Source organism: Chionomys nivalis, chromosome 9 (assembly GCF_950005125.1).
Source record: "Chionomys nivalis chromosome 9, mChiNiv1.1, whole genome shotgun sequence".
NCBI lineage: Eukaryota > Metazoa > Chordata > Mammalia > Rodentia > Cricetidae > Chionomys > Chionomys nivalis.
This window is the reverse complement of record NC_080094.1, coordinates 12,736,727-12,751,380: the sequence shown is the minus strand read 5'-3', so window position 1 is coordinate 12,751,380 and position 14,654 is coordinate 12,736,727. Positions and strand designations below refer to the sequence as shown.

At 50.4% G+C, this 14,654-nt stretch overlaps 1 protein-coding gene across 19 annotated transcripts in view; it reads right to left on the bottom strand.

Moving 5' to 3' along the window:
* Window positions 1–360: 360 nt before the first annotated feature.
* Window positions 361–14,654, bottom strand: part of Zmynd8 (zinc finger MYND-type containing 8) — a 95,149-nt gene continuing 80,855 nt past the window's right edge. For 13 of the 19 annotated variants that reach the window (XM_057781605.1, XM_057781617.1, XM_057781611.1 and 10 more), the window contains 7 exons: window positions 13,616–13,696; window positions 11,561–11,639; window positions 10,488–10,727; window positions 9,319–9,479; window positions 8,166–8,235; window positions 3,158–3,241; window positions 361–1,873 (listed from right to left, as the gene is read on the bottom strand). In XM_057781605.1, the coding sequence (XP_057637588.1) occupies window positions 1,725–1,873; window positions 3,158–3,241; window positions 8,166–8,235; window positions 9,319–9,479; window positions 10,488–10,727; window positions 11,561–11,639; window positions 13,616–13,696 (864 nt within the window). In that variant the 3' untranslated portion in view covers window positions 361–1,724. The remainder of the gene's footprint in view (window positions 1,874–3,157; window positions 3,242–8,165; window positions 8,236–9,318; window positions 9,480–10,487; window positions 10,728–11,560; window positions 11,640–13,615; window positions 13,697–14,654) is intronic. The other 6 variants (XM_057781616.1, XM_057781620.1, XM_057781618.1 and 3 more) reach the window with 1 other exon arrangement.

Genomic DNA, 14,654 nt, shown 5'->3' with positions numbered 1-14,654 from the left:
GGCTGATGGACCAGTTGTTCCCAGCCTGGCCCTGGGGAGGCTGGTGGTCCAGCCCTCTGCCTCAGGAAGAATGCAGTTACCCTAGCAGAGAAGAAAGTTCCTGCCCAGGCCACTCCAGTAGGGTGCCCAGGACCTCAGGGGAACCTTCCTCTTGTGCTTGGCCATTCAAACCTGGCACAGCCACACCCTGACCCATGGGAGACTGTCGCAATCAGACTGTTTTGTCAAAAGTTTAATTTAAAAAAAGAAAAAGAAAAAAAAAGGTGAAGAATCTGAAAAAAACTGGGACATTGAGAAGAGAGAACCCAAAAGATTGTAACCGCGAGAGACCACTGGCTCAGTCATGAAGAAACACCATCATCAAAAAAGATATTTAAGTTTAATACAAATTTTATACAAAGAAAATGTGAAAAAATACTCCCATATGCTAAAAGCAGTTACGCTTCCCAAATAAGGCCAGCTAGGCTAGATTGTTTGTTTTTTTTTGTTTTGTTTTTTGACAACTGCAATTCACGAATGTTCTTTCTCTCCTGCTCTCCTCCGGCATTTCTTCCTTTCTTCTCTAGTGGGGTAAACTAGCTGGACAATGCACAGCTTGCGTTCTCTTAGCAACAATGAAGAGAAAGTAAACAAAGACTAAAATGTACAACGGAATGTACTGGAATGATATACAATTAATTTTTCTCATATACACACATCGCCTGTTGCTTCGATCGATGCTCGTTTTACACAACATACAAAATGGGAACCTACAGCAGACGTAGCGTTAACGGGACAGCATGACTGGTCCTGGCTTTCTCTCACACTGCCTGTGTTTCATGCTTATATAAAAAACGTAGAACTCCAGCATATAAATTATACATACATGCTCCATCCACGGGCTCACATGTCCTCACCGTGCACCTTGCTTTTGGGTTCTTGCTATGAGACGTGTTATCTCTTCACGAATCTGTGTGAGTGTTTATGGAAAGCGCTTGGCAGCAAGAAGGGGCATCCCCACGTGAATGCCGTCTGCATCCATGATGGAGCAGGGATTGCTCACGGGGACCTTGTATAAACAGCAGGCTGCTTTGCCCCTTGGGGAACCATAGCTGAAATCACAAACACACACACTTCTCTCTGTGTCCTTCGAGCCCAGCGAGCTTGTGTTTCATAACATCGTCTTGTAGGGTCTGCGAGGGGCCGATGGCTTGGTGTGGCGGGTCCAGGACAGCACAGCCTGAGAGCCCCGGTCGTGGTGTGCTGCAGAGCGACAGTGGCTACCCCCCCTCCAACCTCTGGATATCCAAGGAGGAGGACCTGTGTGAGAATAGCCATTCCTGGGCCCAGCCCTGACACCACAGTGATACCAGAGAGCTAACTAGCCAGCCCTCTGGATTAGCAAAACATTCTTTTCGTTGTAGAATTCTTTTATATATAACTTGTTTTTCTTTTTTTTTTCTTATAAGTTAAGGTCAGTATAGATATGAAAAAGGAAGGTAGGCTAGGTCAGTGACGTCACAAAGTGTACCTACTTACACCTAAAGTGTTGGGCTCACGAGGTCCAGCAGTCCCAGCCAAGGCCCATGCTGGGAGGGAGTCAAGTTGCTGCCCTGCAGCCAAGCCCACGGGCAGAGCCTGAGTGTTGGGAATTTGAATGGTGGCTGTTCTCCAGTTTCTGTTGCTTCCTGTGGTTTGGGTTTATTTCCCCTCACAGGGAGGTATATCCTGGCTCACAATGCACCCTAGTCCCAGAAAGTGTCTAACCGAGACTCCCGAGATTCTTTGGGCAAGAGGTTCTTCGTGCTGGTCCCTGCGCTGTGTTCAGAGCGGGCTGACCCTCGCTTCTCCTCGCTGCTGCTCCACAAACCGGTCTTGCTGCTCCGGGAATGGTCTGTGGAGGAAAGATGGCAAGCTCAATTCCCCTGCCCACCTCCCCTCAACTTATCCCGCAGTCGGGAGCCACCTCCCTCCCTCCAGTTGTACAACCACCATGGCTGCGCTACAGCTACCTTGATATCTATAGGTATACAGAGCAGAGGGAGAGCTGAATTTTAGGCTTCAACCACGGCTAACTGGAGGACCAGCAGGGTGGTACATGGTACGCTTCCAGAGTGAAGGTTAGTGAGCGGTGGTGTCGCACTGACGGGGAATCCCTGCCCTTGTGAAGTGACTGAATGATACCACAGGGCCCATACGCTCTTAGAACCTAGCACATGGTCTACTGATGTTCACAGGACTCTTAGTTAATTTTAGAAGACTCACATTCAAACCAGGAAGAGATGGCAAAAGAGAAGAAATGAGGACCAGATGAGAAGGCTAAGCCTACCTGGACATGAACCCCACAGACTCCCAGTAAGGATCGTGCTGTGGGACAGTGACGGAAACAGACCCCAACTGACACCCAGGATGGCTTTGAGGACATATAGGCATCAAGTTAGGTAGTGGCTGAGGAAGCAAAGAGGAAGCTAAAGGAAGAGCCTCAGAAGCTATCTCGGAAGAGGACAATGGCCCCAATCCGTGGGCAGCGCTGGTGGCTGCGACCATTCGCTGAGCTCCAGATTCTCCAACTCTCCGGAGCTTATCGGAGTGTCAAGATGGCAGGGTGCCAGTGAGGAAGGCTGTTGCTGCCCCTAGGGGACGGCACTTTGTCACAAAGCCTGTACAGAGAAGGTTCCAGTTGCTTTTATATTCAGCCAGAAGGGGGCAGTGTTCTCACAGTCAAAGGCAATTCGAACCCGCCCTCTTAGGTGAGCTCCTACTCCGGGCAGTTAGTTACACTATAATCTTCCAGAATGTCTTTGAGGGACTGCCATAGCTGTAGTCACACACCACCAAGTCCTTCCAGCTCTGGGGAGAGCCAAGATCAGCAGGCACACTGAAGAAACAGAACTCAAGATCCCAGGGTCTGTAGGTCTGAGCCTCAAGTGGCCTGGGTGCAGGATGCTGGCTGACAAGGTCGACTGCGGTTAAGACAAAAACAAAGGCCCCAAAACGCCAACCCTACACTGTCCTATGGCAGCTTGCAAAGGCGGTGAGAGGTACAGACCACAGGAAGACTGACAAGACTCAAAGAACAGGACACGCCCACAAAGACACACACAGACACACGACGAGGCTTCTGCATGCCAGGAACGACTCCCCTGCAGCAGCTGCCCCGAGACAGCGTCATACTTACACTTCTGGGCTGGGTAGTTGGGGTGCGGCTGGTGGTCTGTGGTGGTTGGGGTATAGGCAGGCTGCTTGTCACACCTCTTGCTAACTGAAGAAGAGCACAGGTACCCTTAGAGTCTGTCACCGCTCAAACTCCACACAACCCCAGGAGCTGACAGCTGTGGTCACCGCTGTGGTACACTGGATGTGCCCGCCAGTGGCTGGGGCTTTTGAATATGTGTGCAAACCACAAACAGGGTCTCTGGACACAGCACCGCAGGGAGGAAGTAGACACACAGGGACATAAAAGCGACCCCATATTTTGCAAGCCACAGATTCTCTGGATTTTGAGAGCAAAACTCTCCGAACCATAAGCTCCGCCAAGAGCCTGATTCAAGCAGGGAAACTGAGGCTGAGTGGAGGTGCATGAGGGTGGCAGACACCACACAGTAGAGCAGAGAATGGACTTGTTATCTATAAAGAACAGGAAGGCTGGCAGAGGTGGCACACTGAGGACAACAGGGGACAGCAGCCAGGAGGGACTAGCTGACTAAACCTAGGCCACAATAAAAGGACATTCACAAACCACATCCTCAGGAAAGCCAAGTGTACTGCTACACACCTGTCATCCCAACCCTCGGGATGCTGAGGCAGGAGGATCATGACTTTGAGGCCAGTCTTGGCTCCACAGCAAGCGGAAGGAGTGTGTACGCTAACGAATATCCTGAAGGGTTTAGTAGGGGAAACGGAAGGCAGCTATGCTCACCACTATGCCACCAACGCCGCTAGCAGGGGGGAAGTGGAGCTAAGAGAAAGAAGGGGAGGAAGTACAAGTGTCGCCACAGCAGACCACGTGCCTAGGCAACGAGTGGCATCACAGTCACTGCAAATGGAGCTGTGCGATGGCAACTTCTCACACTCAGAGAGAAAGGCGGTGAGAAAGGACAGCCAAGTGTGCCTGCTCTCAGTCTGGGTACCAGCAGGGGAGCCAGCATGGATGTGACGGATAGGAAGGAGGTGAACGGCCAAGAAAAGACGGCCTCTCCCGAGACTGGGAGTAGGTAGGCTCACCCAGCTGGGGGTGGTAGGGCCACGTACAGCAACGATCTCAGAAATCAGGAAGCGGGAGGGGAAGCCCACAGATAAAGACAGGCCAGAATGCAGGTCTGGGGAAGTCCCAAAGGGCCAGCGCGGCACTGGAGCCGGGCAGAAGACACTTGCCAGCTCTAGTCTAGTCTCTGTGCTCACATTCAAGGACATTCTGCTTAAAGCTCTTTGAGTACAAACTGCTGCTGAGATTTGACTCCATGGTTTGCCCAGCATGCATAAGGCCTTGAACTCAATCCCTAATACTACCCAAAAGGCCATCAAGTCTAAAGGACAAAGAGAAACCCATGTCCACCTACTGGGGAAGCCAGTGCCCCTCCTAACATCTCTGTCCCAACAGACCCCTCCATGCCCACACTGACGCCAGACAGAAGACAACACAGCTCAGGACCACTTCCTTCCTCCCTCCTCCAAGATACGTCATCGGCAGTGACTCCAGAACCGAGAGCTGGCACTAACTGATGTGTCAAGAGTGAGGAAGTTCCCCTCCCCTCCTCTCCATCCTGCTCTTGAGGAGTTTGTGGGGGTAAGAAGTGGGAGAGATGGGGTACATGTGAATGTGGAGGCCAGAGATAATGATGAGTGCCTTCCTCAATCATTTCTCTGTCTCTATTTATTTATTTGTGAAGTTGCTTTAAAGTCAGGGTCTCTCACTAAAGTTTGTGCCTGGCCAGTGAGCCTCAGAGATCTCTGGGCTGTGGACTGGAATTAGAGGCGCATGCTCTCTGCACCAGGCTTTTCACAGGGGTGGAGAACCCAGGCCTTCGTGTTTGTACCCACTGAGCCGCCTCTCCATTGCCCCTGCCTCGTTCTTTACCCTAGACTCGAGACCAGGCTTGTTTGGAAATCTCCACCTATCTGGACACACGCCGGCTAGGTTGGGGCTCAGAGAGGAAAGCACCAGTCTGGCATAGGCCAGTCTATGAGGGCTCTCCCGAGCATGGCATCCGTGCCCAGAACTTTAAGAAAAAAGAGAATGATAATAACAATAAAACTCACAACATTTAGACTCTCAAATGCCCTTGCTTGTCAACGCCCTTTCGAGTTTTTTTCAAGATGGCATCGCACTACGTAGTTCAGGCTGACCTGCAACTCATTATGTAGACCAGGCCTGCCTCTGCCTCCTGAGTGCTGGGATTGAAGGCCTGAGCCACTGTAGCTGGGTGGATGGCTTCATCTGGAGACAGTAGTGACATGCCAAAATAGAAGCCAACTAAGAGAGCTGAGGACAGCGAGAAGGGAGATGGAGACAGGGTACCAAAAGGGAGATGGAGGCAGGGCACCAAGAAAGGGCACCTGGGCCGTGAGAAGGGAGATGGTGGAAACAGGGTGCAGGAGGTCACCCTGGCTGGCCAAGGCAGGGAGGTGCTGGTGCCCTGCAGAGGACAGCGCCCATGCCCGATGCTCCAACGGATGCGGAGACGGGGAGGAGGGTCAGGCAGGTCTGACAGGGAGCAAGAACTTGAGAAGCTGCTATTATGGAGTAGGGAATCAGGGGGTCATGTTAGGGACCTAACAAGATGGCCAAGCAGGTGAGGAACTGTGCCAGGGTGACCGAGACTGTCTGTCATGGGAGGGAGGAGTTTGTTCCCACGGGTGGTGTCCTCCCACTGAGTTCTGGGGGTTCAAGTGCAGCTGAGGAAAACATGGAAAGCTGAGTTTTTTCCAGGTGTGCATGCTGAGGAAACAGAAACCTGGGAGCCTGGGTTCATTGTCAGGGCTCCTGACAGAAAGGAGGGCCAGGGAGACCCAGGTGGAGGCAGGGAGGGACAGGAAGGAGTACTGGGATTAATTAAACAAGGTCACCAGGAGCCTGGGCAACCACCTCTGCCTTCCACTGACAGCAATTCTGTGGGGGCTACCCACTGCATCTGGCATACTACGGAAGGAACGCCTGCACGGATGCCCCAGCCTTGACATCATCAGCTGAGCAACCTGGGTGTCTAAGTCAAGTCCTGTGAACCCTGACAATCACAGCAGCTGCTTTCTCAGAGAGGCCAGGGACAACGTGACCCGGCAGGGCAGTGCCTCCTTGGGGCTCTGCTTACCACCCCCTCCCAAACGCCCCTGAAGGAAGGCCTCCTCTCCACTCAAAGGTATTTTCTCCACTCCCTCTGACCCAAGAGGCTCCAGGTCAGGGGTCAGCAAAGGGAATCCCAAGGCCCAAGCAGGCAGCCACTCCTACAAACCGGGGTTTGCTGGCACACTGCCATGCATGTGGCTCTGTTTGGTCTGTGACTTGGCACAGCTGCACACAGCCTCCAGCGAAAAAGTGTGGCTGCCCTGGTCTCGAAAGTAGAGCATAGGACACTTGGGGAGGAATCCTCTAGCAGATCCCCAGCAGGGCCCCAAGGTCACCCCTAACTGTCACTTCACGGTTCTAACCCCCCACAGCACCCCAGAGTCCCAACTCCAGCCCTCTTTATCTTAATTCAATGGGCTTATTTGTGTGTTTATATTTGAGACAGCTTCACTCTGTAGCCCAGGCTGGCCTCCGACCTCACAGAGATCTGTCTGCCTCTGCCTCCTGAGTGCTGGGATTAGAGGCGTGAGCCACCATGACTCCTTTTATTTCACTTTATTTTTATTTAAATATCACCATTAAAAAGTAGAAGATCCATTAAGGCGCCTCTTCAAACATGATTTTAAACGTGTTCCATACTAAGACACCAAACAGCTAGAACACCGTCCATTTTGTCTTTGTGAAGAGCAGAACTCAGGGCAGGCAAGGTGGCACAGGCCCATTACCCCAGTGCCCAGGAGGCTGAGGCAGGAGGATCATGAGACCAAAGACCAGAATTCACAATGATTTTGATGTTAATAACATCGTGGAACGACAGAGCCCTCTGAGCTTAGCAACAGAGGAACTGCAGGAGATATTGGGGGGAGGGGCTGCTTTGTCCACCAGCAGTCTTCACTTCTATCGCATCCCAAATGTGCACGTTTTTTTTTAAAAAGCACAGGCCATTAATCCCAGCACTCAGGAGGCAGAGGCAGGCAGATCTCTGAGTTCAAGGCCAGCCTGGTCTACAGAGCGAGTCCCAGGACAGCCAGGGTGGCACAAAGAAACCTTGCCTCAAAAAGAAAAACAAACAAACAAACAAACAAAAACACAACAGCCGGGCGGTGGTGGCGCACACCTTTAATCCCAGCACTCGGGAGGCAGAGGCAGGCGGATCTCTGTGAGTTCGAGACCAGTCTGGTCTACAAGAGCTAGTTCCAGGACAGGCTCCAAAGCTATGGAGAAACCCTGTCTTGAAAAATCAAAAAAAAAAAAAAAAAAAAAAAAAAAAAACCACAACAAAAAACAAACAAAAACCCAAACCAATAAAGTTAGTGAGTTTATATCTTCCTCCAACTCCTCCAAGCCACCTCCTCGAGCAACCTTCCTCTGTCTACACTCACTGTGCGGAAATAAAACATTAACGTTTGGTTTTCAGCTAAAGAAAATCAGCTGACTGAAAGATCTTGGAGCCAAGACAGAAGAGAACCTCCGTTTGCCCAAAACTGTTGTTGAAAAGGAAGCCATGGCTCTAAACTCTGGGAACAAGCTCAGAAGGATGTGGGAAAAGACACCCAAGACTCCCAGGAAGGAAAGGTAGCTCAAACTCCACAAGAGAAGATGCCCACAACGGCTAGGAGGGGAGCCCAGGGGAGGCCCTACTCATCATCGTCTTCATCACTAAAGGCTTTAAGGGTTTCCATGAATCAAACATGGCCTGAAGACCTCAGACCCTGTGTCCCAGAGAAGGGTGCTCTCAGTAAACACAATACACACAGGTCACCAACGCAAGGAGGCACCCAGATAACACCTTGCCTAGCCACACCCCCATCCAAACACATCCAAGGTACCCCAAGTCTTTGACTCCCTGCAACTTGACCAAGTGAAATACAAAACACCATCTGCCCACCAAGGGGCGACATACCAGAGCCTTGGTTGGAACCCAAGAGAATGGAGGAGGGTGTCGTCTCTCTGGAGCCAGAAAGATCCAGGGTCTAGAAATACAAACAAAAAGATGGGACCATAGAACCTCAGGAATCATGGAAGGGCTCACTACTCCCCCCACCCAAGACACCTGAAGAGGCCTCTACCTGGACTAGACAAAAATAGATGGAAGGCCACACATCTTATGCTCAGATTAAAAAGGCCAGATCAAGGCATTTGAATGATGCCCCATTTATCCCTATTGTCTTGGTTCCTAGAACACTGAATGATGCCCCATTTATCCCTACTGTTTTGGCTCCTAGAACACTGACTGCTTCCAAAGCTCCACTCACAGACCTACCCAGTACCTGTCCAAAGAAGGTATATACTGCCCAAAACGCTACCAATCTGTTGTTAATTTAATTTCATGTTAGTCTCTTAATAGGTGACACACTATCTGTGAAGTCAATAGGGTTTTGACTGACCATCTAATGATTTGGTCTCTTGAAATACACAGTTAAATGTGTAAGCAATGATGTAAAATAAAATAAAGCCTGTGTATTTAACTTTTATCATATACCTCACAGACATCAAGCAGCTGTGTGTGTCCCTGTGGTTCAGTGCTATCACGCTGGACCACAGGGGACACTTAAATCTCAAGTGATTTTAAAATAAGCAGATCCTTGGTCACACCAGCCAAAGATCTAGTCCTCCACAGTGATAGGTGGCTGGTAGCTTCCAGGCTCAGTGGAAGGAACATAGATTTCACCTCTGCAAAAGGTCTTAGTAGATGCCCCCTTCTGAATTTTGAGGGACCCTACAGAACAACTGAAGGGCCCCCCAACATCACCCAGGCTTTCCACATTCTTTTTTTTTTTTATTTTTTTATTTTTTTTATTTATTTTTTTTTTGGTTTTTCGAGACAGGGTTTCTCTGTGGTTTTGGAGCCTGTCCTGGAACTAGCTCTTGTAGACCAGGCTGGTCTCAAACTCACAGAGATCCGCCTGCCTCTGCCTCCCAAGTGCTGGGATTAAAGGCGTGCGCCACCACCGCCAGGCTCCACATTCTTGCATGTCATTGGAATCTAGGGCACACTGGCCAGAAAGAGCCTAGACCGTCAGGAACAGAGCGGGTCCTTGGTGCAGGGTCCTCACCGAGCTGTCCTTGCTCTTCTCCGCCGATGTCTCCTTCTCTTTGGAGGCATTGGTCGTTTCTGACGGTGCCGACTGTGCACTGGAGGAGGAGCCGCTCTGGGATGACTTATTTCCTGTGTCCGTGCTTGCCTCAGCATCTGCTTCCTGCTGAGGGGCAGTAGCTAGGGACCAATGAGAAAGAGAGAGCTCACGAGGATGCTCCAAGCCATGTGTGATGGTTTCAGGATTCACTTGGAGCCCCGCTTTAAACCTGTGCCACACCTCGAGGACCCCACGGCTTGATCCTTACCTGACCTACCAGGTTCCGTCCTTCCCAGCCCCCATCTGAAGATCTGGCATGGGCCATGGTCTCCAAAAGCCAGAGTTCCCAACTTTATTCGAAAATAGATCGTTTAATATTTAGCGATTCAGGTGTTAAATCATTTTGCTAAGTGAGGAGAGCTTGTTCTCCAGGCAAAGGAAGCTTGTATGGAGCCAGGCTGTGACACCCCCGCTCCTCAAGGGAGCCCTGGTCTTCATTTAGGCTTAGATCTGCCTCAGCCCAGAGACCTTGTTTCTGAGGGAGAGTGACAGAGACTGGCATCCTTTGAGAGGGGCACAGAGGTTCCGAGTGAATAGAAAAACGCAGAGGAATTAAAGACACAGACCTCACCATGCCACAAAAAAAGTAGAGAGATCTAAAGTAGCCACATGGAGCCACGCCCCTCCCACCATTGCACATCACTGAACATGGCTGAGAATACCCCAGAGTCACGCTGCCATAAACTAACCATACAACTTAAAACCACTAAAAATGCCGACAGGTGGCGGTGCCTGGTGGCTCCAGGCCCAGGAGATGATGACTACTGTGGCAATCCTAACAGCAAACCAGTTCCCAACCAACAAACACTTCTTCCTTAATCTGAGAAATGGGACTGCATCCGGTTTAAGGCTGTGGATTGTTATTACCACAAAGAACAGAGGTTCTCGATGCCAGGACCACTGACTTTTGGGGCTAGATCACCTGGTCAAAAGCTCTGCCATGCCGGCTGTTGGAGGTGGCAGAGCCCGTGCCAGGTCTGACATGTAACCCCATGACTGTATCTCTTGTGTATCGGAGCTAACAGTTGTTGGCAGGCATACGTGCAAAAGCCCACCCCGCAGCCTCCCTGGCAGGCGCCTGTTGGTACCTGACTGGGTACAGGACTTCATGTGCTCGGGCCAATGGGCCTGCTGACAGGGGTAGTCGCAGTAGCTGGTGTTCCAGCAGCAGTAAAAGATGGCCTCCTTCTTGCAGTTGGCACACCACTGCTTCTTCTTGGTCTCATCGACCGCCTGCTGTTTCTCCAGCTCCAGTTGCTTCTTCACCTCGCCAATGAGTCTATCCCGCTCCTGCTCCAAGCTCTGCCGCATCTCCGCCATGGTCAGCTCTAGAGAAGGAGGACACCAGCTATGTCACCTGACCCAGCACAGCACACTGGGCATCAGACCCATAGGTTCACACTGACCCGATCTAGTGTGGTGATCCTGGGCCAGTCATTCAGCTGGGACATCATCATTCAAGTCTGATGGCCTGTCACACTGTCAGTGACTTGCCCGGTATGTAGGTAACAGGAGCCCCAGTGATGTCACCCAGAGTAACTTCAAGCTGCAGGAATTCCACAAGCTCTTCAAACAATTTCAACTGATACTCATCTGCTCTCAATTTATTTTTTTTTTCCTGTCAATCAAATACTTAGACAGCACCTACTGTGTACGGGCGTGGTTCTAACTAAGCACTTTAGACTAGTAACATAGGCAGTATCATACTCCCAAGGATAAGCTCTACCATCCTGTTTCACAGACGAGGAAACTGAGGCACAGATAATAAAGGCATTTGAACACAACTAGTCTTGAGACACTGAATGACCCTGCCAGGGAACAATGTGGTTGATCACTATGCTAATGGGGCAACTATCAAACCACCCATTCCCAGAAGATTCCTCTGCTTCTACTGCAGGCAGAATTAACATTTACATAGAATGTAAATGGGATGGCCCTCAATTCCTCACAAGCTCTTCTTGAATTAAAAAGACAAGAAAAGGGCCACCAAGTTGGTAAAGGAACTTATGGCCAAGATCCCTACAAGTGATCTGCACCCCACCCCACCCCCAGATCCCTGAGGACTGTGCTCTCCCTGACTCCAGGAACAGTCTACTGTAGCCCTGTTCACATCTGGGCCCAGTCTCAAAGCAGCCAGTGGCTCCCACAGCCCGGGACTCACCTAGGTTGTGCTTCATCTCAGCAAGCTCCTGCTGGTGCAGCCACTGCAGTTTCTCAATCTCGATCCTCAGCCTTCGAATCTGCAGAGAGGACACCTGAGCCTAAGACGCCATCCGTAGCAGCTGGTCCCCCTCAGAACTGTCCCCAAGCTCTGCCTGGCAGCCTGGCTCTGAGCCCACTGTCCCACAGCTCAGGTCGTGGGTTGTGTGATAGGAGGGAAGGGTTCACGGTCACATTCACATTCATCCACACACACACACACACACACACACGACAGACAGACAGACCCTTGAATATCCTGGTTCTGAAAGAAAAAGCAAATAGACCCCCCCCACACAGCCTGCAAATTTGCAAGAGGTAAAACCAAATAATATATTAAAAGTTTAATTAGCATCATGATTCTTTAAACCACATGAAAACAGGGCTACTGAGAGAACCTGGCCCGTAAGGGAACCTGGTGCCACACCTGATGACCTGAGTTTGACCCTGGGGAGCAAACGGACCCCTCTAACCCACTTCTACCCCCACCCCGCCCCACAAGTCCAAGTGTCCCACGTATCATCCTTGACATCCCAAATCCATATCTCTGAAGTCCAAAAGGATCTTGGGGAGGGATAAATTTGGGGTCACTCATTTGGAAGGGAAAAATAAACCCAAACTATGGTTGCTCTCCACCTGGGCAACCTGCCCACGCACGACAGTGATAATGCCTGGTGCCATTCTGGGTTGTCACGGTTGTGTAGCACTGCTGACTCGGGAGGGGAAAGAGAGCCAGTGGCTGCTCCACACCCTCCAACCTGCATAGGATGCCCCAGAGCCGAGGGTCCCCTGTGCCACATGCCTGAGCAACTGAGTGAACAGCCACATGTCAACACAGAGGAGTACAGAAGGGATAGGGGCTGGAGGGTGCAGTCATCTTGGCATAGCCTGAATCCTAGATTTCAGGAGAGATGTGTGGACCAGAACATCAACAACACACAAATGGTCAAAAGGAACAGAAAGGGCTGAGTGTAGTGGCCTTTAATCCCAGTTCTCAGGAGGTAGAGGCAAGTTTACTTGAACTCAGTTGAGTTCAAGGCCAGTCAGGGACACACAGTGAAATCCTATCTCCCTGCCCCCATCCCTACCCAGTCACTGGGGACAGAGAGGCAATTTCTGAGGGTCCTACGTAGACAATGCACAGACATACCCCCATGCCCCATGCACAATGCCTGTTTCTTCTGAAATCTCCACTGATTTCTTCAGGGTCTCTCATAAGCCTTTATATTCGCACTGTCCTGTGTCACCTTTAAGAAAACCCTGTCTCAAAGGCCAATGTTTCCCCTTGGGATTCATTCTCACCCTGCAGCGCCATCTCCAGTGGCCTCAAGTAACCCTGCTCCCTGTGTGTCACCTGATGGCTGAATATAGGCCACCAGGCCACTACCAGCACCGTGCTGTGCACACAGATACTAGCAGGTGAGTGGCCTCTGAGGGAGGTGCAGGGATGACTTTTTGTGTTTACCTTTGAATACAAGGATGCTCTGTGATCTAATTATATAAGAGGTGACTTCGTAAGTAACTAGTTCAACTGTTTAACCACTGCCTGTCTTTGGTCATTGAGCTACGGTGCCTCTGGCGCACAAATTCTTACACAGGAAGAACTTGTCCTCAAGCAGAGAGGTGGCGCACGCCTTTAATCCCAGCACTCGGATCTCCGTGAGTTCGAGGCCAGTCTGGTCTACACAGTGAGTGCCAGGGCAGCCAGAACTGCTACACAAAGAAACCTGGGGGTGGGGTTCAGGGGTTGAAAAAAGGTCAGGGGATTGGAGAAACTATAGGACTGATCACACACACACACCAAAGCTGCTGCCCAGTCCCACTGATCTAACAGGATGCAGGCAGGAAGCAGGACTAGTCACCCTAGCCACCTGCTTAATGAACCGCCCCACCGATGCTCACAGCCAAAGAGCAAGCCATGTGCCTGGAGCCAGTGCCCCCAGAGGGGTTCCAGTCCAGTTTCCCATGGCCCTGGCTCGAGCCCCAAACTGCTGGGGGTTCCCCAGAAGCCACTAACCTCAGCTATTGTGCTTCCGGTGGTGTTTTTGGAGAGATCATTGTAGATTTCTGTCATTGTCCCTTTTATGGCATCCATCATCTGAAAAGATAAAAACAGAAGCCTTATGTGAAGGGGGATTCTCTGTGGCTTTCAGTAGGAGACAGGAAGGCAAACGTGAAGCTAGTGATGTCTGGGGTACAGTGCTCCTCCCAGGACCTAGGCGCTTTAGTCTGCCAAGATGGCTGACAGCAGGGAGGGACTACTAAATGACTTATAGTGTACAGGTGGGCCCCTTGCTGAGCTGAGAATCCCTGAAAACAATGTGGAAGCCACCTAGAGTCGCTTTTAGAGGCCAAACTCCACCCCCAGGTGTGTCCTATTGAGCCGAAACAGCAGGTTTAAGGAAGAGACTTTTGTTTTTGTTGCATGAAGTTCCTTTTTTAAAAAAAACTTAAAAACAAAATTTAAAATAAATAAAAATTACAGTCTTTCTTTTTAAAAAAAAAAAGGTCAGGGCCTCATGCATCCATCTGGTCTACCTCACTATCACTTTGTAGCTGACGACGCTGAGCCCCTGACCACACCCAGTTTTTAAATTCACTAGTAGGGCTGAGTCCAGATGTTAATGCAGGGCAAGCACTCTAGCAACTAAGCCACACCTCCATCCCCCCAAGACCATTCTTTTAAAGTTTATTGTTAGAAGTGTGTGTGTGTGTGTCTCAAGTAGAAGTGTAGGTCAGAAAACAATTTTGTGGAGTCAGTTCTCTCCTCCCACCTTAGCGTGAGTTCCAGGGATCAAAGTCAGGCCAAACTTGCACAACCTTTACCCACTGAACTATCCTGCTGAACCCAAGAGTATTTTAATGAGATAAAATTAATACATTATCTGCGCCACCAGCTACAGGGCACAATCTGCTGGCTTTGAGGTGCTAACTTCAGTGGCTATATGCCAACTCTTGCGCACGCTCAGACACACAAGAGCTTTTGGCATGTCTGGAGTTATACCGTCAGCAGTATAAGCAATTCTAGAACATTTTCATCACACACACAGATGGGG